Consider the following 26775-nt stretch of genomic DNA (forward strand, 5'->3'; position numbering starts at 1 on the left):
GTTAGCCGTGCTCAGCCCCAAACCCAGGACCATGCTATCCAAAGACAAGTGTTCTACCAAATGAGCTACCCGGACACGTAAAGAATGACAACAATCTTGAAAACATCTGACAGTTTGGACATTTACAGGTGCATTTTTACACTTTCAGAGAGATGAATTAGCATTCCGTATTTGACTCAGACTGTATGCCTACATGAGATGAGATGAGCGCCACAGACCTGTAGTTTAAGAGTTAGCCACTAGATGATGCTATTGAATTGTGGTGTGTGTGTGAGTGAGTGAGTGAGTGAGTGAGTGAGTGAGTGAGTGAGTGAGTGAGTGTGTGTGAGTGTGAGTGTGAGTGTGTGTGTGAGTGTGTGTGTGTGTGTGTGTGTGTGTGTGTGTGTGTGTGTGTGTGTGTGTGTGTGTGTGTGTGTGTGTGTGTGTGTGCGTGCGTGCGTGCGTGTGCGTGTGTGCATGCGTGTGAAAGGCGGGGAGCTTCAGTATCATTTCAGGTTTAAATTAGACTGGAGCTTTAGTTGTTTTATCTTAACTCCACTCCATTCACTCCGGCTTCAGAATACATTTATCAAAAACCATGCTGCCAGTTATTTGTTGGCTTCAAATGGAGCTGTGCTCCGTGCAATGGCTGAAAACTTTGCACATTTGGCAAAGAGTTTGATCACACAACCACAATAGCTGGATGAAGGGAATGCCATCGTTGTCATTCTAACATGATGGACTTGTGAGATGCATTCTGAACAATAAACCCCAGCTCTCACCTAAAAAAAGCATATTTTCAAAATAAAAAAGTCAAACTGGGACGCATGTTACAAGCATTTCAGTGTTTTAAAGATATTTGTCGCCCCCCCCCCTCCCCCCACTGACAGTAGCTTACTGCAGTGGTTCTGAACCAAATTATTTTGGGGGGTCCCCAGATGATTAACTTAATGAGAAAAATTGTTTTCTCACTCAACAGTAAACAAACCAACATACATTTTAAGTGTATAGAGGGTATCTGCACATTTCTAAAGTGACAATTTAAGGACTATTTAATACCTCTTTTAATACCAAATTAAACATTGGCCAAATTGTCAATTATTAGAAGCAGAAACCTTATTTTCACAATAGAACCGTGTTATACAAAATGTAATGCCTCAACTCTTAGTGCTCGTCAGGGTGGAGGGGTCCCCAGTTAAAATATGATCATTTTGGGGGTCGCGGCCTGAAAAGTTGTACCTGTATCACTGTCAAGATGCCCTGGTTGGTGGCAGGGTCTGTGCTGATGGCAAAGTGTCCATTGGGGTCGCCCTCGGCAATGGAGTACTTGGCCTCCCAGTTTCCTGTTCCTGGGTCGTCTCTGTCCGTCACGTTGACCCTGCCAATGTCAAAGTCCTTCCTGTTCTCCACCGCTGACGTGGCATACTGCAAGAAGCCCACATTACAAGCACAGAGCAGGCATTAAAACACACAACATATAGCATCCTATGAATAGAACCTACTGTATCACACACACACACACACACACACACACACACACACACACACACACACACACACACACACACACACACACACACACACAGACAAGACAGCAAAACTCGCGGTATGAAACTCACCTGCTCGGGGTTGAACTGTGGGGCGTTGTTATTGATATCATTTATGTGTATGATGGCCACACCCTCACTGGTCAGGCCCATGCCGGACATGTCAGCCACCTGCAGCGTCAGTTTGAAACTTTTCACCACCTAGGAGGGGGATATAATATAATGTCATTCTCAGCATGTCTTTGAGTTTCACCGGATCTGCTTGTTTCTTTGCAAACATATCACTGCTGTCAGGAAGAAACCTTGTAGCAGAAGCCAGGGGCGTCACAAGGGGGGCAAAGTGGGACTGAGTTACTATGGCCCAAGTTAATTATTTTATACTTTAGCTATTGAAAAATAGCAGATCAACAAGCTCACAGCGCGGCACTCTGTGCCGCGCTGTGAGCTTGTAGATCTGCTATTTTTTGAAAAGTCGTGAAAATGTGTGCAAATCTTTGAATATATGTATCTTTAAAAAAAGAAATTTGCTTCTGGGGGGTCTCTGGAATAAATATTTTGAGATGGGGGTCCGTGGCCAAATACATATCATTTTGGGCATCCTTCACATGAAAAAGTTTGAGCACCACTGACATAGAAACAGGTGTTTCAAAAAACCTTAGAAGGATTTGAAATATTCAAAGACTTTTCTCGATTTTTCAAAAATAGCAGATCTACAAGCTCGCAGCGCGGCACTCGGTGCCGCGCTGTGAGCTTTTAGATCAGCTATTTTTCTATGGTAAAAACAAAATAATGCATAATGCGTTCCCAGTCTAAATGGGTTAGACCCACTCCCCCTATGAAGAACATTCATGGGGGGCCCGCAATGAATCCTTGTACCCAGGGCCCAGAATTTGGTGCGACGCCCCTGACAATGATGAACATGAGGTTTCTACCCGAGCAGGACCACATATTAATCTTCTATCTCTCCAGAATATTTAGAAAAAGAAGCTGAAGCATGCATATGAGATGTCTCATCAGCGCCCCCTACCTCCCGGTCTAGGCCAACGTCTCTGATGTAAATGGCCCCAGTCTGGTTGTTGATGCCAAACATGGTCTTGGTCACGGCGTTGGGAGGGTCGCTCTCCTGGCGGATGATGGCGTAGCTCAGATGAGCGTTATCTGTGTTCGGGTCGTCAGCATCAGTGGCAGAGACGGACATAACTGAAGTGCCTGTCAAAACAATCAAATGAAATACTATATGTCAACTGCAAAGTTAAGACACTGTATGAAAATCCTATTTTACACTCTGTCGTATGAGCGTGTAGCTCACCAAAAGTAACACATTTTTCATGGGTATAAAGGTCGTAATGATTTTGGAACCAGCATGAAAGGAATCCTCCACACTAGCGCTGCATTTCCTAAACAGTTAGCAGCAAAATATGTAGAATTATGATGTTTGTTTAGGTATTATCATTCTAAACCTATCTACTGTATTTTCCTATAACCTGACTCCGCCAGATGGTGTCAGCATTGAGTATATGAATGTTTGTACTCAATGCTGTCACCATCTGGCGGAGTCAGGTTAATTTTCCTACTGTTCTAATCTACATCTATCTAATCTACAGCCAACCAGTTTTAGAAATTGCAGATTGAGGATTTAAGCTATTTGTTGATATATCTGAGGCCATTAGGGGTTTATGGAAAATGATCAATTTACAATAATCAATAGAACATATTCTATTGCTAGGTTGGGCCAACTCTAATACAAGACTGACAACGTTGAAATCATGAAATGCTGCTGGGAATGTGTCTAGATGTCCTTTAATAAGATGTGTCAGGAGTTCAGAACAGAGTAGGGGCTTTGTGTCAAATATATGGACTCACCTGGAATAGAGAACTCTGGGACATCACCATTAAACTGGCTCTGGGTGAAGACGGGTCTGTTATCATTCTGGTCCAGCACCACTATCTCTATTGTAGTAGGGTTCTCCAGTCTCTCTCCGCTTGGGGACAGGGCAAAGGCTTTGAGCTACGCGCGCGCGCACACACACACACACACACACACACACACACACACACACACACACACACACACACACACACACACACACACACACACACACACACACACACACACACACACAGTGCGTTACACTTGTTCTGTGAACACATTACCTGTTCTGTGAACAGGTAAATGTTTTCATGTGAATGTTGTTTTTCAACACGTGAACACATGTGGTTTTACAACATATCTAAATCAAATGCCTGGTAAGGTCTCACGGTGTCTGTGGGACTGGGACACCATCTAAAACATATCATCACTGTCAGGTGGAAACCTTGTATCTCCAAAACCGTTACTTTTCACAACATTAGTGTTCCAATGGATCCAATTACATTATTATTTTGTCAAAAGCTCTTGTTAATACTTTTTAAATATTTATAAAGCACTTTCAAGCTCTGACGTCCCTATTTTGGGCATGTCATGGCGAAAATGTATGAAAGAAAAATAGGATATTTGAGATACAAGGTTTCTGCCGAATATCTCTTGTTCTTTATGGAATGTTACATGTGCAGGATATTTTCTTCAGCGCCATGGGCTACATGTCAAGTCCTCTGTTCCAAAACATTCTGAAGTCTGTCCCTGGTTGCCCATTAAGGGCCATACAAACTGACCTCTGACTCGTGGTAACTTATGTCTGTGACACTAGTGTGATATATGACGTGAAACAACATCACAGAACCTCGTATTGAAGGATGTGGTGCAATGTTTTGAAGCGTGCACTGTGGGGCTGGGCGATATGACTTCAAATCAATATGACCATTATTTCAAATCTTTGCCTCGATTACGATTAATGAACAATAAAAAAATAAGTGAAAATAGACGATCTACAAGCTCACAACGTGTTGCAATGCAACGTTGTGAGCTTGTACATCGGCTATTTTCACCACCATTGTACGCCACCATTGTACAATGAAGTATAGTACAGGGGTAAGTGGTTAATTAAACAAATCAATCTAGTCAATTATTTAAAAGAAATGTTTTCTAATAGATTAAAAAACATCATGTCGATTCACTGATATTGTGACATTGTGACTTTTTTTATGTGTCTGATTGTGAAACTTTCATGTTTGTATGCGTCCTTTTAGAGCAATTCCAAGTGTATTTGTATGGCGGCATTAGAACATTCAACACCTTCCCTCTCATGTACTGTACTGTACTGCATGTCATGTGGTCTCACCGTGAAGGTTTGGTGCTTCTCTCTGTCAAGAGGCTGCTTGCTTCGTATCATACCCGTTTTATCGTCAATCTCGAACAAGTTCTTGGGCTCCTGGTCCACTCCTTGACCCTCTAACTTATAGATCACCTCTCCCGTGAAGACTTTGTCTGACTTGATCTGGAAAGACACAGACAGGAGAAAAGGCTGATGATTAGAACCTTATGGGAAGGTGGATGGATGAGGGAGGGGGAAGTGAAAAACACATGTGGTTACACCACATGTGAGTGTGTTGACGCTTAAGGGAGCTTAAGTTGGGAGGGTATGAGCTCACTGTGGCCTTTGACCTACAGTATAACAGGAGGTAATATTCAGGACTATAAATAGAGCAATTCTAGGCTACTACATAAAACTTGTATGCACCTAATGTTGATATTTCCTCTAAATGCATGTCCTTATAAGGTAAGATTTATGCACCTGCGGGTTACTTAGAGCAGTCCAAAACTAACATTTACATTTAACCTATGCCTTTTTAAACACGAATATACTAACACCTATTATCTATGACCAGAAATGTAACACATGCATAGGAAAGGTTTCAACTTCATCACCGGTCTGCCCCAATAATGATACTAATAATACTCCAGACAGAGGTCTTCAACAGGGGGACCCCTAGGGGGTCCTCAGAGTTACTACAGGGGGTCCTCCAAATCTTCCAATTTATATTAACCCTTAAGGGGAAGACCACCCATTTTCAATATTGAACTATGTCATTAATATACCTTTGAGGAGTTGTGTGGAAATAGAAAAAAAGTTCCCCCCCTTCTGTGTTGCCTAGAACTGGAGGATTGATTTTTTGTTGTTTTTTATTGTTTGTATTGTAAAGTACAACTTGATGACATCACACATTGTACTTTACAATACAAACCCCAAAATCAATCCTCCAGTTCTAGGCAACACAGAAGGGGGGGAACTTTTTTTCTATTTCCACACAACTCCTCTAAGGTATACCAGTAAGACTCCCTAATCGGGAGATAAGCGACCGTAGGTGGCTTATCTCCACAAATAGGGCAAAAATGTGTTTTTCCAAAATCTTCCTGATCCATGTTGATGACATGAGTGTAGACATGCTGTGTAGTGATATTCGTGATTTTAGGGCAAAAACTGTAGCAGTGTCCAAAAATGTGTTTTAAAAATCGGCCTGAAGGTGGCGCTACAATAGGGCCATGTGAGAAATGAGGGGTGGGGTCTCCGCGTTGCCTTGGCAGACGAATAGGTACCGGCCCCGGCTCTCCCGGACGCTCCTAGCCCGAGTTACGGCATTTTATGTGCGCTGCAGTGGCAGGGGGTCCTCCACTGGGGGCGCCACCACTTTTGTATCCGTTCTGGAGCACCAGGAGTCGGTGGTCCCCGGGAATTCCCCGTGAGCAGCCCCGTTGGGGTGGTCATTTGGTCATTTTTGCACATTTGGTCATTTTTTACAGCTGGGGGTCCCCCAGGGACCTGGGGGTCCCTGGGACTCCGGGGGTCCTTGGAGGTTGTAGTTTGGCAGGCAAGGAGTGTGTGTGTAAAATCTGGCATGGATCGGGGCAACGGTTGTGGAGATATAAGCAGGGAAAAAGTGTGACGTGTGACGTGTGACGGACTCACTCACAGACAGCCGGTGGAGGTTTCTACAGTAAGTAGCTCCCTACGGTCGCAATTAATGACATATTTCAATATTGAAAATGGGTGGTCTTCCCCTTTAACAACTTGAACCCTAGTGTCCATATTCTGAGAACTGACTGACATTGACATGAATCCAAAATACACTGATGATTGCGCTGTCAAACAATGGAATCTATTATAATGAAAGAGAACATCTAACCTGGACCAAGTTTTCAGGAACTTGCTTGCTGTTCTCCAACACTCTGATTGGAGGGATGATCCAGTCCCTCTTCACCCTGACCAATCCCCTGCTGTTATGTCTCCATGGATTAAAGATCTCAAGCTGGAGCTCCTCCTCCTTGTGCTGTGTTTCTGAGGAGCTTTGCACCTGAAAGAATGTCAAGAGAAAACAATGTCAGCACATCAAAATAAATAAGAAACTTGTCATGTCAAGGACCCCAAATGAATGCATTTGGCTCTAGACCCCCATCTAAAAAGAAATTGTACGAGGGAACCCCATACAAGATTTGTTTGAGTTGTTAAATTGTTTAAAAAATATTACATTGTTCACATATTTGATGTGACGTGTTGTAAGCTTCTAGACACATTTTTATATGTACATACACTGTACATACATACATATATACATACATACATACCGGTACACCAGTAAGACTCCCTAATCGGGAGATAAGCGACCGTAGGTCACTTATCTCCACAAATAGGGCAAACATTTTTTATTCCATAAACTTCCTGATCCATGTTGATGACATGAGTGTAGACATACTGTGTAGTGATTTTCGGGCCAAAACTGTAGGAGCAGTGGCCAAAAATGTGTTTTAAAAATCGGCCTGTAGGTGGCGCTAGAAGAGGGCCATGTGAGAAATGAGGGGTGGGCTGTCCGCGTTGCCTTGGCGGACGAATAGGTACTGGCCCCGGCTCTCCCGGACGCTCCTAGCCTGAGTTACGGCATTTTATGTGAGCTGCAGTGGCAGGGGGTCCTCCACTGGGGGCGCCACCACTTTTGCATCCGTTCTGGAGCACCAGGAGTGGGTGGTCCCCAGGAATTCCCCGTGAGCAGCTCCGTTGGGGTGGTCATTTGGTCATTTTTGCACATTTGGTATTTTTTTTACACCTGGGGGTCCCCCAGGGACCTGGGGGTCCCTGGAACTCCGGGGGTCCTTGGAGGTTGTAGTTTGGCAGGCAAGGAGTTTGTGTGGAAATTTTGGCATGGATCGGGCCAACGGTGGCCGAGATATGAGCAGGCCAAAAGTGTGACGTGTGAGGTGTGACGGACTGACGTGTGACGTGTGACGGACTGACGCACGGACACCTCGAGCAGCTTTCTGTAGTAAGATGCGACCTACGGTCGCAATCAGGGGTTGACACTAAGGTCTCAGAGGCACTTGCCCATCGGGCAAGTTCAGGTCATGTTCTACTTGCCCGAAGGTAATGCCCACTTGCCCGAAAAGTAAATTGTCCATTATAAAATGATAGGTACGATTTTAATTACCGCTCAATTTAACACTTATTTCTTCACTTTCTGGGGCTGTGCGATAAAATGTCATACATCAATACCTCCAAATCCAAATACCAAATACTTTAGCTATGATTGAATATGTCTATGGTTTCACACTTTTATATTTTTAAATGTAGCAACAGCAAAAACAGCACATTATAGGTAAATAGTGCTCTTATTTTACATTCCACAGACCAGAAAACACAGCGCACTGGCCACTTTCAGGTGTTTAGACAGATATCTCGTGTTGTGTTTATAGACATTTGTCAAATGAGCACTTGCCCTGTCGGGCAACCTGAAAGCCAACTTCACCTGCCCTGACGTTTTATTTACCTGCCGGGGGCAGGTGGGCAAGCCTTAGTGTCAATGCCTGCATACATACATACATACATTACGCACATACATTACGCACAATCACACATATTTACATACATACAGCCAATTTTACAACGTGTCACATCATGACACTTTGTGAGCTTGCAGATCTGCCATTTAATTATTCTTTTTGTATTTAAAAATAAATACGAATTCAATTTTCACCTATAATGACATGCCTAGGTCTGTCTGTGGGGTTTATAAATATTTAACAACTGAAAAGTATTAACAAGAGCTTTTGACTAAATATTAACTACATTGGATCCATTGATTAATTGTAAAGTAATTTTTTCCATTTCCTGAAAAGTAACAATTTGCAGGTTTCGATCGACAGCGAAGATATGCTGAAGAATAATGTCCTGCACGCTAGTCCATTATTCTTCAGTACATATAATTGGACAGCATCACATATTACATTCAAGATATCAGATTATGAAGCCAAGGTTCTACTGTATCTATTCGATTTCCGCCCACCACCACCAGCAACATTGATCACCAGTAAGACTCCCTAATCGGGAGATAAGCGACCGTTGGTCGCTTATCTCCATAAATAGAGCAAAAATGTGTTTTTCCAAAATCTTCCTGATCCATGTTGTTGACATGAGTGTAGACATACTGTGTAGTGATTTTCGTGATTTTAGGGCAAAATCTGAATCGGCCTCATGGTGGCGCTAGAGGGCCATGTGAGAAATGAGGGGTGGGGTCTCCGCGCCGCCAAGGCGGACGAATAGGTACCGGCCCCGGCTCTCCCGGTCGCTCCTAGCCCGAGTTACGGCATTTTATGTGAGCTGCAGTGGCAGGGGGTCCTCCACTGGGGGCGCCACCACTTTTGCATCCGTTCTGGAGCACCAGGAGTGGGTGGTCCCCGGGAATGCCCCGTGAGCAGCCCCGTTGGGGTGGTCATTTGGTCATTTTTGCACATTTGGTAATTTTTTACACCTGGGGGTCCCCCAGGGACCTGGGGGTCCCCGAAACTCCGGGGGTCCTTGGAGGTTGTAGTTTGGCAGGCAAGGAGTGTGTGTGCAAAATCTGGCATGGATCGGGGCAACGGTTGCAGAGATATGAGCAGGGCAAAAGTGTGACGTGTGACGTGTGACAGAGGGAGTGACGGAGGGAGTGACGGAGGGAGTGACGGAGGGACAGCCGGTGGAGGTTTGGATAGTGTGCAAGTAACTGCGACCTACGGTCGCAACTATACAGCAAGAGTATTGTCTAGTGACTAGTTTGATGTACTCTTTCTTAGTCAAATACAAACTGTGTTCCAAACTTTGCAGCTGCTTAAGCTACGTCAACATTTCCCCTGTGTCTATACTACAGCATTTCTTTGGGTCTGATTGAAAGGCTCTATGCTAACTCCAGCCTTAACCCCTCCGTCTCTAATGTGGAATCCACAGCACTGGCCAGGGCAGAGGGGACACAGAGGAATGGCTTCAGGTTTCACTAGTGCATGTCTTTGTCGGGTCTCCTTTGATCTGGGTGCAAATTAATTTTAAGACCAGGAAACACAAACGCCTCATGGTCACTTTCACATACTCATACACACATTCATTTGCCTCATCGCAGTATTCGGACACTCCCACACCCACACACACATACAGTATACACATGCAGGACTCACACTCCCATGACAGCTGTCCACTATGGATTTAGAGTCTGTGCTTTCCCACCCTCATACACACAGTCACCACACAAATTCCCCTTTATGCTCAGCTCTGCACCTGACCAGAGGTTGGGGGTCTCCTTACGGAACTGTCCCGCTGTCCGAATTCCTCCCCCAAACACATGCATAAACACACTCACTCACTCACACTCACACACACACGCACATGCGCACACGCACGAATGAACGAACACACGCACGCACGCACGCACGCACGCACGCACGCACGCACGCACGCACGCACGCGCACACACACACACACACACACACACACACACACACACACACACACACACACACACACACACACACACACACAGACTGTGGACAGTGTGTGGAGTGCTGCAAATTCAGCATTTATTCCATTCTGTGTCACCAACAGCTAAAATATATCACTTACACCAGCTTACTCTAAGTCAGGCTCTTGATGTATTTCTGTTAAAAAGCAAATCATTTTACTTCAATGACACTCTAATATGTGGAGTATTATTGATCCTGTCAAAGAGAATTATTATGGATCACCGCTTTATTTTCAATAAAGGTCTTTAGGTGGATTTCAGTCAATTACATTGTTATTTCGTGAATGGCTTGGCAGCCCTGCCCGGTCTCTTGGTTGGGTAAAACGATACACTGATACTGTGGCATGTAGCTGAATAGTGAGGAAGGGAATGCCAGCCATGGCTGGCATGCGTAGGCCGAGTTAGAGGGCATGCTAATCTTAGACTGATCTATATTCCCCACTCCCCCCTGCTTACAGGCATCAACTACAGTACACACTCATGTTTACAATCACATTCCGCGAGTACTTGTCATGCAGTATCATCAATGTGGAAGCTATTTTCATGGCTATAACTTCACTAATATGGCAATAGCAAAACCTTCCATGACGTAGCGCGCGTGGTTCGGTTTTACTTCAAAATCAAAGTCATATAGTTATAATAACTGTATATATACATTGACACAGCGTTGCACAAGCTGCCCTGCTGAGCGACCACAGGATATTATAGCCCACAATCTTACCGTTTCCTCTGGTCCAGTTATGTTGTTTCATATGGAACTTCGTATCTACCGGTATGTGGACGACTTTGGCAACACCTTCCAACATTGAAGACAATAAACTACCTACTGTTTTAGAAGAAGTTTCAGAAGTGGCGAGAAAGGCTCCTATAACAACCTCCTAACAAGCTCTATAACTGATGTTTCACAGTCCATTTAAGACCCTTAGTCACTGTCTTGTCATGCACCAGCATGCTGAACTCTAGATGACACTTGTCTCTGGGTGGCAGGCAGCCCCAGTGAATCTCTGCCACCGTCTTAATGTCTTTACCAGGCTAGCATGGGGCAACAACAACGTATCATCTTACCAATTACACCATGTCTGCCCTCTCTGACAGGCAGGGCAATGACACTACACACAGATTATCTGTTTTTTACTGATACTTTTACACCCTGGCCTTTCACCTTAGCCCCTTGGAGTAGCACGGAAGGCTTTTTGAGCACATCATTACCAAGGGCCACTAATGGAGGAAAGAAAGTTTGGCTTTCAGGCTTTGACAGTAGCTCTATTGAGATGATGATTGGTTACTCTTGAGACAATTTAAATATAATAATAATAATAACTAGAGAAATTGCAATTTGGGAAATTGCGAGTGTGGTTGCATAAAAAGTTACATAAAAAAAGTTACCTTACTATATATGGTGTTTCCCATTCAAAGTCAATGGGAAAAGTTACGTCATAAAAGTTACTCACTATATATGGAGTTTCCCATTCAAAGTCAATGGGAAAAGTTACGTCATAAAAGTTACTCACTATATATGGAGTTTCCCATTCAAGTCAATGAGACTAAGAGTTTTGAAAAATGCAAAATTCCCCAGAGTAATAATGTGGTTGCCCTGGCAACCACACTAACTAGTGTTGTCAATTGGATAAATCAAATTCAAAGAGAGAGTCTTCTTGGCATTGGAAATATTATGTTAAATCAAACAAACACCTATAGACTGATGTGCCTACAGATTAAATCATCAATGGTCATTTCAAACAATATTCCAAAATGTATTTTCTCTATTTGATGCAAGAACAATATAGCTTCTACTTTACTTCAGTGTGCTAACTTTCTGTAGTTTCCATTAGCTTAGAATTGACACTGACGATGTCATTGGTAGTAAGGTTTCTGAACTGTCTAAAAACCAACTTTGAGACACACACATTAATGCTGTCGTCTTTTAATGATGAATGAATTAAAGACAAATTACAGTATTTGAAGACAAGCTTGAAGTGTTCCTCAACATATACGCCCTAACAATAGATTATGACTATGTGACAGTAAATTCAGAATTAAGCCATTAAAAGATAGGGGCAGACCTGATGGCCTTTGCTAGGGGCTTGTGTTTACAGCAGGGGTCTTCAACGTTTTCAGGCCAAGGGCCCCTTAGCTCTGAGAGAGATGAAGCAGTGACCCCCACTACATATCGTATAAAATTGTGTTGCAGATGAAAAATGTACATCCATGTACATTGTATATTACAGTTTAGACACTATCACCTGTGTAGGTTGGATTAATGTTTATTTTCATCTTTAACCACTTGAACTGTCAATACCTACTAGTCTGTTCTTCTTTTCCCTCTACACCAAACTTCTGTTCCAAAAAATAGCCAATCTACAAGCTCACAACGCCTCGCAGCGCGAGGCATTGTGAGCTTGGCTATATACCCTTATACCAGGGAGAGCTTCAGAGCTACATTTAGTGGTAATAATGTCCCACTGTGAAACTATCTTCTAAGACACACAGACAGGAGGACCATGAAATGAAGAGTGTTATATACCTATAGACCAATAAAGGATACATCTACCTGTGCTTAATCATACACAATTTGTATTTGAAAAAAAAAAAAAAAACAATGGATAGAAGACATTGACACTCGGAGAGATGCCTACATCTGCACATGTAAGGTCAAAGCCTTTGACCTTTCACGTGCAGGTGACATGAGAGAGAGAGAGAGAGAGAGAGAGAGAGAGAGAGAGAGAGAGCACACACACACACACACACACACACACACACACACACACACACTCATGAATTGTGTGTAACACACAGCTGTGTTACACAATCTAACATATAATTTTCCGAATGTCTGTCTGTCTGTCTGTCTGAGTGTCTGTCTGTCTGTCTGAAACCGCGTTTCTCCTCAGTGGCTGGAGCAATTGATCTGAAATCGCATCACCATCAGCATATGAACACACCTGACATAACTGTGAAGCCCGTTTGTCACTTTCACAAATCGTATGCTGTATAATTGCATTTTTATGGTGTATCTATATCTATTTAGCCTACAGTACCTTTTGTGACCACACATGTTAAGGGAGGGGCGCTGTTGTTCAGGCCATGCACAATCACACACAAACCCACACACACACACACACACACACACACACACACACACACACACACACACACACACACACGGGGGGGGGGGGGGGGGGGGAGTGTGTGTGTGTGCAGGCGGGCAGGCGGGCGGGCGGGCGGGCGGGGGGGGGGGGGTGGTTCTGGCCCTGTTACAGATGTTGTCCAAAATCATGCAGATCGGTACACAGTATCTCTGTAGCCGTTAAATGGAACGGGTATTTCTTACATTGATGCTCCTACATATTAGCATGCAAGCACCAGTTAAAGTTACTTTCCATCCCTCATATACTGTGTGCACAGTGCACATCCCATAATCCACACACTGCACATCATTTCGGAGCTCATATCTTTGAACGGGTAAGGGCTAGTAAAAGCTAATGGATGAGATGGAGAATTCTCTCTTTGGTATGATGGTCAAAATCCACTCAAAACTCAGAATGAGTATAGAGGGAGGTCATGCAATGGATGAACTGCACTCAGCTCATGTTGTGCTCATTTATGTTGACTAGAAATTCGGGCCCACCTGTATTGCACCGCCGATTCGACCAATATGCCCATATGTGGCCATATCAGGGCACATGCACAAATCAGTAGAAACACACACACACACACACACACACACACACACACACACACACACACACACACACACACACACACACACACACACACACACACACACACACACACATACAACGTGAGTTCTGGAGCAAATAAGTTCAGCTATAATCTTACCATGAAATCAAGTATATAGTATGATTTACATCTCTGACATGTATTCACATCTTTTATCCTACACATATGGAGTCTTATGAGGCCTGGAATTTCCCAGAGAAAACTAATAATGAACTACTGTTGCTGTCCATCTTCCCTTCCTCAAGAGATTATACCACACATGCCTGGCTCTGGCTGTGTCAGCTGGTTCAAACCATTCATGTGAAAAACCAGTGCCATTATTTGACTGTATGACATTCGGCTGTGGCTTGCAGTGCATATTTCTGTTTCTGTTTTCCAATGTTATTTCAGTTCAGCCTTTAAGAGTTGTTAAAGGAGGCATCCAGACCAAAACACATATAGGGTTAAATCTGCCTTTTATTATACCCTTTCATACCTGCTCTAGTCAATTTCTTTCATTGCTAGATTTCCCCTGCCCCTGTTGCTAGATTTCTCATAACTAACACGGTGGATTGTGTTTACACAACGTCCTGTGACCAACCAAACCGCTGTTTTGACCAAACAGGCACCCTTACTTGTCAAACAGCTACTGCTCTGCACCAGAGCAGCAAGAGAGTTGAGCCAAAGAGGGCGATAGCAAGAGGGTGGATTAGATCCGTACTTCCCGTTTCTGCGTGACGTAGGTGGATACCTTTTTAGGAGGCGGACGCATGTTTGGAGTCTATTCATTTACAATGAGAGAGCTAACGTGAACACAGAGCAAAATAATAGTTCAGAAGCTATGGTCACTGAACTAAATATTGGACCCAATCTTCACAAGCCACATAATATTAACAAAATTGTCATACTAAAGTGGCTTTTTTCAACAACACAACAAAGGAGAGAATCGACTTTATTATTGCTCTTTAGCTGTCCTAGCAACACACTCTCGCGGGATCTATAGCACCAGTAAACAGGACGTGCGTGAGATTTGCCGTCAGAGCCGGCCCCCACTTAGGAGGCTTTTTGTAGGATTTGTGTACCATGTTGCACTCTAGTGGATCCAATGATGTTGAGCTATCTTCATAAATTAAATATCTTTGGTTGAGCAGAGGATCTTCTCGTCTGTTTGTCAAGTAAGGGTGCCTGTGAGCTCAAAACAGCGGTTTGGTTGGTCTCAGAACGTTGTATAAACACAATCTAATAGAAAAATACTAACTTTGAAGCTAAAGAAATAACCGCACTCGCCTGAGGACAATCCACCGTGTTAGTTATGAGAGGGCCCACAAAATCTAGCAACAGGGGCAGCCGAAATCTAGCAACAGGGGCAGCTATGAAAAAAAACGACTAAAGCAGGTACCGGTATGAAGGGTTATGATAAAAGGCAGATTTAACCCTATATGTGTTTTGGTCTGTATTCCTCCTTTAAGCTGGGGGAGCCCGCTGGCCTACTGGTCCAGGCGCATTCCAGTTAGGTATTGCCACATAGGCATGGATGCCTGGTGGCGTCACCAGTTCGATTCCCGATCCGGACGACCTTTGCCGCGTGTCGCTCCCCATCTCTCCCCCCATTTCCTGTCAGTCTACTGTCCAATAAATAAAGGCATAAAAGCCCAAAAACAAATCTTAAAAAAAAAAAAATAGTTGTTAAGCTTACCACTACACAAAGTAGAGATCCACAAGACTAATTATATTATAGTATTAATTACGACCGTAGGTTGCAGTTAACTATGAAAACTGGCACATCTTTTCCATACGTCCTTCTGTAACGCCTCAATTTTGTTGACATTGTGACATCATGAGACATCACCCATAGAGTTATAATAAGAATAGAGAGGACACCGGATATCCCCGCCCGTCCACTTGCAGTGAGTTGCTCACCCAGCGCATGAAGCGTACTTCCGCGTTTGAAACGCCTCTGAAACGTGACGTAGTGGGGCTTCTATTTTGCTTCTGTGACGCGTTTTGCGTCATAGTTTATGTTCATGGACGCGCTGGGGCTCTAATTCATGAACGAGCACTTCCGGTATGAACGCGCGTCAATACAAAGAAGCCTAGATGCGCGTTCATGATTAGAAGCGATTAGAAGCCCCAACTGCAGTACCTCAAACGGCCACCATGTCCATTTTGCTTTAAAGCTCCCCCTCGGTCCTGGGGGCTTGACATCACCTCATCAAAGATCAAACCCTGTATATCCATACATGGGAGACGACTGGAACATCACCTAGATCTCCATATATGGCGCGGACCTCTAAATCTGATTCCCAGATGATGCCCCGTTAGCCACACTAATAGAATCCCTTATATGCCCATAAAAGGGGACAAGGACTGATATGAGAGACAGATACTGACACGCACAGACGCATGTCTGGGGTCACAGCACACGGTTGGTTCTACAGACAGGAATCTCCATATATAGGCATAAAAGGGATTGTATGTATGATGTCAGACGACGTCATACTGTAGGACTTTCACATAATAACCGAGTAAGCATGTCTGGGGACACGGTTGGTTCTACACACTCAAACTTTTGCACGCGGAGAGCTCAGATCTTTGCCTATGTTCTTAACGGCTTCCCCTGCCGTTACTGTACTTGCACAATGTACAGATGTATGAAACAATTTTTTAGATTTTTTTTTTGTAAAACCACCAATCCAACCAGCATGAACTAAGATTCATGCTTATAAGATTGCAAGCGTTCAGTTTTACTTTTCAAGTTTATTTAATTTTACATTTAAATAGATATGGTGGCTACTGCTTAGTAGCTGAGAACACACTGCGACACGTTGTGAACTCATAGCTCTGCTATTTACGGTGTGCAACACCGTCATGTGACATAGTATAAACCAAACTTCAGTCTGAGCTGGCATTGATCGTCTGTTAGGAGTGTGATTCAAATCGGATTATCAAAAATATCTATTCCTTGGTCAGTCATAAAGCTCTAGGAGAGGCCACACAGGAATGGAGAAATGTTCCATAGCATGCCTGACAATCCTTTCTGCCAAAAGGTTGGGGGTCACACAGGTGTCCCTTATGCTGACTGGTCATTTCTATGACCGGTCCTCAGGCTCAGTCACACATTCATTCAATATCAGTGTATGAGTAAGAGTGTGTGTGCGTGTGTGCGTGCGTGCGTGCCAGTGTGTGTGTGTGTGTGTGTGTGTGTGTGTGTGTGTGTGTGTGTGTGTGTGTGTGTGTGTGTGTGTGTGTGTGTGTGTGTGTGTGTCTGTCTGTCTGTCCCATGCCGTCTCACTTCCACTGCCTGCGCCAAGTGGTGTCTACTTGGCCCAGGCCTGAACACTCTATTTTTGGAGCCACTCCAAGTGTGTCTTCCCCCAATGCAGATGTCTGAATTGTATGATTGCTGAGTAAGCTTGTTAACTAAAACACACAGATAACAACACTAAATAAACAACGTAGATATAACTTAGTCTCCAAAATCACTGAAAAAATAAATACCTTATAATCTTACAATAAATGCGACAAATCTCTGTGAGCGTGCGTGTATGCGTAGATGTAATCCGCGTATCTCGAGAACCGCAGATTCGGCACGAGTGCCGTGCCCGGCCTCGACCCAGCACGACGCACGGTTTTCCCGAACTGGCGCGAAACGTTCGGAATCACCGTATGCGGAGCTGATTGTTGAGATCAGGCTGTTTCGGAGGAAAACGGCACAAGCGCTGACCATAGGGCGCTGACTCATTGTGACATCACTTCATAAAAGACTCTGACATCACGTACGCCACATGAGTCAACAAAAAATGCCATGGTTGTACGTATTGAATGTCATCAGTATGACGCGTTCTGATGTCACAGATCTAGCTGCTGACATCTGCGTATTCTGCTTGAAGAGGAAACAAACAAAAAGCGACAGAGATATTCATATACCGGTATGGGCATAAAAGGACACAGACAGACAGATACAGAGATCTCCATATCTCCATATATGGTCATAAATGGACAAAGGCAAACATATGGTCAAAACGGGTCTTATGACACAGACAGATACAGAGATCTCTATATATGGGCATAAAATGGACACAGATTGACAGATATCTCCATATGGGCATTCTGACATCACTTCTGCTGACTCATTCTGACATCACTCCTGTACTTTGCACTCTAGAAAGATCGCCTAACAACCGGAGGGGCATCATTCCCCATGGGTGGCAAAGCAAGCAGGCTGCGTATTATTGCTCAAGATGAAGACAGACAGATACAGAGATATCCATATATGGGTATTAATGGACGCAGACAGAAATATATCTCCATATATGGGCATAAATGGACACAGGCATAGAGATAAATTGCCGACTAGACGCTCGGCCGCCCGAAGGGCGGCCAGGCTTCTAGTATAACAAATGAGAGAAGAAAGTAGTAGACTCCTCAATAAATTAACATGGAACACAAGCACATTTTCATAACCACAAAAACCAGTGGTGGAAAAAGTACTGACATTTTTTACTTGAGTAAAAGTTTCAATACTGCAATATAGAAATACTCTGTTACAAGTAGAAGTAAAGTTCAATAAGTTCTTAAAGTACCAAAAGTAAAAGTGCGAAATGTTTGAAAATAGCAGATCTACAAGCTCACAGCTCACAGCGTGTCACGATGTGACGCTTTGTGAGCTTGTAGATCGGCTATTTTCAAATAGCCAAGGTATAAAATATGGCTAAGGTGTTTTATGTATGTTTTATAATATTATAATTCTTTATCTGCAAAGCAACTTTTAACTAAAGTTATCAAATAAATGTAATGGAGTAAAAGTACAATATTTGGATCCGAGAAGTAGCAGTAGAAGTAAAACTATTGGAAATCGGAAACACTCAAGTGAAGTACAAATACCTCAAAACTGTACTTAAGTACAGTACTTAAGTAAAAGTCCTTAGTTACTTTACACCACTGACAAAAACTAAATGTGAATGTATACATCGCGACTATTAAGCACTATACAGGTTTACCATTAAATTACTTCAGTCATCCTGCTAAACCAGTTTGTGTGAGGTTGTTGTTATTGTTGTTGTTTTATCCTTAGTTAGCATTTGAGTCAACTCATTTGTAGCCTCGGAAACCCAGACTTCTTTTACTCATTTGGAACTCAAAATGCTGAAGTGAGACCAAATCATCCATCTATAACAAGGGTCTTCAACAGGGGGTCCGGGACCCCTAGGGCATACATGGGCAACTGGCGGCCCGGGGGCCACATGCAGCCCTCACCTTCATTTAATGCAGCCCTCAGGTTAATACCAGAATACTGATATTGATTTCAGCTGTCACAATTCCAAACATTATCTGCTTTAATTCCGTCAGTCTATATTAGTAGCTTAATGACTAGAATAGTAGTATTAAAATGTATTTTTTTATGTCCAATGTATTTGTATTTATGTTCATAAAGTTACATGAGTATAAAACTAAAAGCGTTTGAAATTAAATCAAAATGTTACATTTCAGGATTCCAATGAAAAAAAATAACAAAAAATTATTCAGGATTCCAATTGAAAAGAAGCACTATGCGTTTTGAGCTTGTAGATCGGCTATTTTTGCTTCTTTTGTATGAGATACTAGAATGACAAAGTAGGACGTAGCAATATGCAATGTGACCCTCTGGAGTGAAGGTGGAAATAATAGTGGCCCTCACCATCATCAAAGTTGCCCACCCCTGCCCTAGGGAGTCCTCAGAGTTACTACAGGGGGTCCTCCAAATCTTTGTGAGATAGAAACTTTTTTTCTCCTTTTTTATATTAAACACTTGAACCCTAGTGTCCATATTCTGAGAACTGTAGCCAAAAATAGCAGATACAAGCTCACAACGCCTCACAGCTTGAGGCGTCGTGAGCTTGTAGATCGGCTATTTTTGGCAAAGAGATTTGGTGTAGAGGGAAAAATGGCAGACTAAGAACAGAGTGAAAGGTCAAGTCTATTAAGTATTGTGGTTAAATATCTGAAAACACAAATTGACATGAATCCAAAATACACTGATGATTGTGCTGTCAAACGATGAAACTTTATGGAATCTATATGATAAGGTTGTGGGGGTCCCTGCTCCATCTCTCTCTCAACTAAGGGGTCCTTGGCCTGAAAACATTGAAGACCCCTGATCTATAATACTGTTACCGATGTGTTATAACGTGTCAAACAATGTATATATTTGCTTTTTATAGCTTATTAGAACAAATCTCTCTCTTTCTCTCTCTGAAACCAAGACGACAGTGTAAAACGGCCAGCAGGTATCCTGTGATTTAGCCAGCTGTCCTAGTGCACAGACTGATTGTTTCCAATGAGTAAGAAGTACTCAGCACCAGCCGGCTGCTGCTGCGGACTCTCGATTTGTCCCTGATTTCATGGTTGAGGAGCGGCCCGCTCTCCTCTTTCCGCCTGGGGGATTACAGAGCGGGACAAATGGCATCATGTATGCATCTGGAAACAGCTGGGGCCTCTGCCCACTCCTCACTGTATATCCCACCCTCAGTATAGACGCTAAAATCCTCAGCGTTCATTTAACTCTGAGAGTGTACCAATGGAACCAAATGGACCCATTCCATCGGTAGGCTACACTCTCTGAGTAAAAAAGAAAGAGAAACTGAGGATTTTAGTGTGTAGACGTTAAAATAGGTCATTTCAAAACAATACAAATGTATTGTTGGGGGGGGGGGGTAAAAACCTAAAAACTAAAAAAAGAAAGCATATTATGAGAATAAATGTCATCAGGCAAAGCTGATGAAAGGCCTGGCACTGGGAGAACCGGCTATTGTAAGTGAGATAAATGTTGTGATTTCTCACACTAATTAATTGCTGATTGCATGGAGTCCACCTGGCTGGAACTCGTTGAAAACAAACACAGTCCTCGCAGTGTGTAATGTAACCTCACTCAGTTGTTGTCACCAGCCCACTCTGACTTATGACACCTATGGTATTTGCAATGTGGAATTCATACCAATGTGGGTTTCACCACACAGAGCTGTGATGGGTCTCAGATGTATACTGTATGCAGAATACTGTAAAAACTGGGACCTACTGTATATTAAAGGCATATTATCAGACATGCCCCCTTCCTATATAAAATCATTGTAACTTCAAACTCTATTTTAGCCATGTTAGACTCACTGATAGCGTCCTTCCAAATTCTTGATATTATTTAACATTTTTTCTGAATCGGTGGTGTCCATTAATTTCAAGGCTGTGTGTGTGTGTGTGTGTGTGTGTGTGTGTGTGTGTGTGTGCATGCGTGCATGTACATTTCAAGGTGGCTCAACAGCACCTCTCTGGTCACCCAGCGGTAACTCAGGCTACATACAGACACACACAAATACATAGATACATGGATACACGCATACACACACGGCCACGCTATGGAGACGGTGTGACCACCGCTCAAAAACACGGCCCCCTCACGCATTAGAAGGACAATATCAGTCAGATATGCAGGGACGTGTGTTTTCAATGAATCTAACATGGTGAAAATTAAGTAATCAAGCAACTTAAAACTATATAGGGTGCACACAATAGCCAGAGAAGACGTTAAAATGACCACAGAAGTGTTTTAAAGTGAAATACCCCTTTAATTGATCAGCCGACAGATAGCCGACAGATTCCAAGTGGGCTTTGAAATCATTCCAGGGCTTGTATAATCTAATAATGCTTATGATCTGTGCATAACTGGACATATTAGTTATACGCTTGATACATCTTTAACAGAAATGCCTTTTCAGTTTAATGCCGTCATGGTTTGATGATATCAGTGAGGCTGTCAAAGGAAAGAAACAGAAAAACCTCTGTTCTGTCTGCTTTTTCTACAGATTCAGTAGCTGTTGGTTTGTTGAACTGCCATCTTGATGTGTGTAGATTGTGTGCGCCAATTGCTTTGCATTTTGACCTGTCGGAATTGACATTCATTCTGATATATCTGTCATATCAAGTGTTGCCTTAATTGTACCTTGTACCTTCAACACATGAACACATGACTGTTTTAATACAACAGTGAGGTCGCTTGTACAGTTACCTTTGTATGCTTTTATAGGAGTATTTTTAAACTATCTTTGTAATTACTTTTGTATGAGGTAGTCTTCTTAGCACATCTCAGTACTGTGATTCCTTAAAAGATACATAACTGTCTCTGCATTTGTTGTGTGTATAGAACCTGCATATGTTTTCCCCTACTGCGTCATTCTGCTCACGTGACACAAGCCTAAGAGTCATGGGTCACTGTAATGATCTTCACCTGAGGAAGACTAAACTTGGAGTTGTTGATTTTGCACAGTAAAACTTTCAAAGCATTAAGCTGTTGTCCTACACCAGCGACGGATTACATGGATGTGCAAAACATTACCTTTTTAACTAACTAGAAATCCGTGATGCTAGCCATAATTCACTACTTCTCCCCAATGTTGTGTCAAACACATGGCTATGATGAACTGGTTATTATCTTCCTACTTCCATCAATGATTTGTCACTCCCACGTTCAAAAATCAACCAATGTAACTGATTCACACAACATAAAGTCAGCATTAAAAAAAAAAGGCTTTCTACCATGAGGAATATTTTTTACTTAATGTATTCATGAGTTTACTTACATTTCAGGGATTGGAATACACATAATCAGATATTAATTGTATCTGATATATAGCACCTGCAACAGTTATCATTAATTATAGAGCAGATTAAGGCCATTTGTCTTCAACCCAGATTCAGTGGAGGTCATTTCTCTCTCACGCCCTAACCTGGCTTCCATTACTGCTCCAAACAAAGTGCAGTTGGTAAAATATCTGTTTACATGACCATCCATTCTAGATCTCATAATGGTGTCTGATGACAGAGGGTACTAATGATGCCCCGATACCTCTAAACACATCTGTAGTCTCCTGTGCTTTCAAACGCTATCCATCATATTATCTCCATCTAGGCTGAAATGTTTATTTCACTCACATCCCTTGGATCCAGACAAGTTTATTGCCTCTATTGATGAAAGTAGGTTCCTGTTTAGTTCAACAGTTCGCACATATAAACATGAATGACTTGTAGAGTTGAAGAGTGGCACAGCTTAAGTCCATTCCTCAACCGAGATCCTACTCTAAGAAAATAGAAAGCAAACATTTTCATTTTCTCTCAAATGCCTTAATTAACATAAGTGACCCGAAGCGAAAGCATTCAACTCATCCATAAACCTGCTATTAGCCTCCTAGTAAATGTCCTTTTGAAAAGCAGAGAACAGTATAGTGCTGCATCACTGTATATAATATTTCCTCCCACATGCCACATATATGCTTTACATGAAAAGGCCTATTGCAGAATTCAATATTTAAGTTAATACGAACTTTGGTCACATCATTTCACAGGTTTCTAATTGACCTCATAATGTGGGGTTAAAATTGTATTAATTTGATTTGCTCTCTGTTGAGTCACTGATGGAAGAAGAAATCATTTTTCTTACCTGCCAATGCAGAGATCCTAGAACACACAACACTGCCAACACCCGGGCTGCCATCCTCTGTGCCTGCTTAAAACCCTCTGGTGTTAAGGCCTCTGACACCCAACACACACAAAGTCCTCCACGCTCTGGGCAGTATTGGGCAATGGGACCAAAATTCTCAAATCATGAACCCCCTCCTTTCGCCTTTCCAAGCCTCCACTTTCAGTGTGTGTGTCTCTGTCCCCCCCAGCGTATGTCTCTCACAGCCCCTCCCTGGCCATAGCTGGGGTAGGTCTCGGAGACTTGGGGGAAGGGGTTAGAATTTCAACAGTGGCCCTCCCCGGTACCCCAGCACATGTGCTGTCACTCACAGTCCAATGAGAGGCAGAGTGAGGGAGAGAGAGAGAGAGAGAGAGAGAGAGAGAGAGAGACAGAGTGAAAGAGATGGAAAGAGAGGGAATAATGGAGTTGAGGAAAGAAGCAGGGCAGCTGGTGCCGGTGTAGAAAGAGTCACAGTGCATGAAGGAAGGTCAATGTTTTGACTGTAGAGCCCGAGGCAACAATAAAACAATGTTTTGCACCTCATGAGGTAATAATCACTCTTAGATCTTGGAGCAAGTAACGTCACGTTCAAACCCGGGATTCTAAAGCTCTGCAGTAGCACCCCATCATTGCACTCCAGACCAGGATATAATAATTTCATTACTTTAAGCCAGGGGTCTTCAATAGGGGGTCCGGGACCCCTAGGGGGTCCTCAGAGTTACTACAAGGGGTCCTCCAAATCTTTGTGTGATAGAAACTTTTTTTCTCCTCACTTGAACCCTATAGTGTCCATATTCCGAGAACTTTAACCAAAAATAGCAGATCTACAAGCTCACAACGCCTCGCGCTGCGAGGCGTTGTGAGCTTGTAGATCGGATAGAGGGGAAAAAGAGCAGACTGAGTACAGAGTGAAAGGTCAAGTTTATTAAGTATTGACGGTTCAAGTGGTTAAATATCTGAAAACACAAATTGACATGAATCCAGCTGGCAGCAGCCGCCCCCATTCTCCTAACTCTTCGGCCCATACACACCCTCCCAATCCTGTAAACTGATAATCGTGCTGTCATACAATGAAACTATATGGAATCTATGAAGAGGTTGTGGGGGGTCCCTGCTTCATCTCTCTCTCAACTAAGGGGTCCTCCTTGGCCTGAAAACGTTGAAGACCCCTACTTTAAGCATTGTACAGACAATACATTTCACCTAGCCCTCTCTTCACGGGAGCCTCTAAGGCAGCATATGGACGGTCACTGTTAAGGCAGAGCTGTCCGTGTTATTGCCCTTGAAAATGCACAACATTCTGACAGCACCCTTTGATCCCTAGCTATTTTGGACTCCCTGTCAAAAGAAGATGAAGATCTATGGTCATCTCTGAGTGATGTCAAGGCAGAGACTCCTGTGGCAGTGATAGCTATAGCCAGCTAGGTGTGTGTAGGGCAGGCAGGGCAACACATTATGAAAGAAGCTTTGGAGAGGTTTGAGGGGGTGAGGGTATAGAGTCCTCCAGAGCCCTGAGTGGTCTCCACACACCAGTCCCAACAGCCAGGGGCGACACAAGGGGGGGGAAAGTGGGACTGAGTTACTAGGGCCCAAGGTGGAAGGGCCTGGAATTATTTTATACTTTAGCTATTAAAAATAGAATATATACAAGCTCACAGCGCGGCACCGAGTGCCACGCAGCAAGCTTGTAGATCTGTTATTTTTGAAAAGTCGTGAAAATGTGTGCAAATCTTTGAATACAGTATATGTATTTTTTAAGCGAATATTTGTAACTCAAATTTTGCTTCTGGGGGGTCCCTGGAACTAAATATTTTGAGATGGTGGTCCGTGGCCAAATACATTTCATTTTGGGGGTCCTTGACATGAAAAGGTTTGAGCACCACTGACATAGAAACGTACGTTTTTCAAAAAACCTTAGAAGGATTTGAAATATTCGAAGACTTTTCACGATTTTTCAATAGTTAAAGCACAAAATAATGCATAATAATGCGTTCCCAGTCTAAAAGGGTTAAATGAGTAGTTCACCCCCAAAATGACGTTTTTTCTATTGATTACTCATGCCATGGAGACTTGAGCTCAATAATATTTTTTATTATAGTTTTTTGTCGCTAAAATTTGATTACAATAAATGTACCCCCATTGATTCCGACATCCGGAATCAATGGGGGTAAATTTACTAAAATATATATATATATATATTTTTTTGCCTTGGGAATGCGACAAATACAAAACAAATATTGAACTCAAGTCTCCATGGCATGAGCAATCAATAGGAAATAAAGTGATTTTGGGGGTGAACTACTCATTTAAACCCCCTCCCCCTATGAAGAACATTCATGGGGGGCCCGCAGTGACTCCTTGTACCCAGGGCCCAGAATTTGGTGTGACACCCCTGCCAACAGCCATCACCACCCTCTCAGCAGGTCTGTTTACAGGTCAAAGGTGGATATGGACGTTTGACTGCTAAACATCTTCAGCCTGTGTTGTCTTTACTTTGCTTTGGCACAGGGATCTCCGACGAGGAGGGTTAGTTACAACTGAACAGGGAATTGATCTACTCTGTCTCAAAGACGAAACTAAAGATCTAAGATCCACCGCCACTGTGATAGAAAAGTGACACAGAATAAATTCAACAAGTAAAAGCTTTTGCATAGACTAGAGCAAAAGTTAGTGATCACACAGAGACCGTGGTCTACTAGGTGGGCTAGCTAGCTTAAGCTAGAGCAGTGGTCAAATGTTTTAATGTGAAGGACCTCCAACTGAAAGTGTACAAATGAAACCAAATGGACCATTTGGTTTCATTTACACTCAGAGTTACAGAGCTGTAAGGGTCCATTTGGAACCCCCTGAAGGAACTCTGAGGGTCCCTCGGGACACCACTTTAGTCCCTTTTTGACTGCAGCTTTAGCCCCACACTACACAACACTATACCGCACCACAAACAAATATCTACATTTTCCATTACACAAAAGTACTCCTATCAGTAAGAAAGAAATTTACCCTTTTATCTGTGATTATAATACAATATAAATTTGTATTACAACTATCCTAATTATAATGCACTATAATGGATTATAACTGTGATTATAATACAATATAAAGTATTAATATATTACTATGATAATTATAATACACTATAATAGATTCTAATAGTGGTTATAACACAATCAAATCTATTATCATGTATTACAACTATATCCTGGTGGTCTAAATGAGAAGTCAGTGAGTGATCAGTCATCATGAAGTGTTTGCCCCTGTTTGGCCTAGCTCAGACCTACTCTGGATTGGATACTTTTTTTTTTTTTTTTTTTTTTACTTTTTTTTTTTTTTTCAAACAACAAACTGCCA

The 26775-nt window shown here is 42.8% G+C and overlaps 1 protein-coding gene across 1 annotated transcript in view; it reads right to left on the reverse strand.

The window, feature by feature from the left end:
* Positions 1 to 26775, reverse strand: part of cdh15 (cadherin 15, type 1, M-cadherin (myotubule)) — a gene marked incomplete at both ends in the record, with an annotated part of 56220 nt that overhangs the window by 3108 nt on the left and 26337 nt on the right. Inside the window, 6 exons of the mRNA XM_080730221.1 lie at positions 1219 to 1404; positions 1599 to 1727; positions 2554 to 2735; positions 3390 to 3534; positions 4745 to 4900; positions 6588 to 6755. Of these exons, the coding sequence (XP_080586347.1) occupies positions 1219 to 1404; positions 1599 to 1727; positions 2554 to 2735; positions 3390 to 3534; positions 4745 to 4900; positions 6588 to 6755 (966 nt within the window). The remainder of the gene's footprint in view (positions 1 to 1218; positions 1405 to 1598; positions 1728 to 2553; positions 2736 to 3389; positions 3535 to 4744; positions 4901 to 6587; positions 6756 to 26775) is intronic.

The sequence above is a fragment of the Nannobrachium achirus genome, assembly GCF_963921795.1.
Source record: "Nannobrachium achirus genome assembly, chromosome: 7".
In the NCBI taxonomy this organism is placed as follows: domain Eukaryota; kingdom Metazoa; phylum Chordata; class Actinopteri; order Myctophiformes; family Myctophidae; genus Nannobrachium; species Nannobrachium achirus.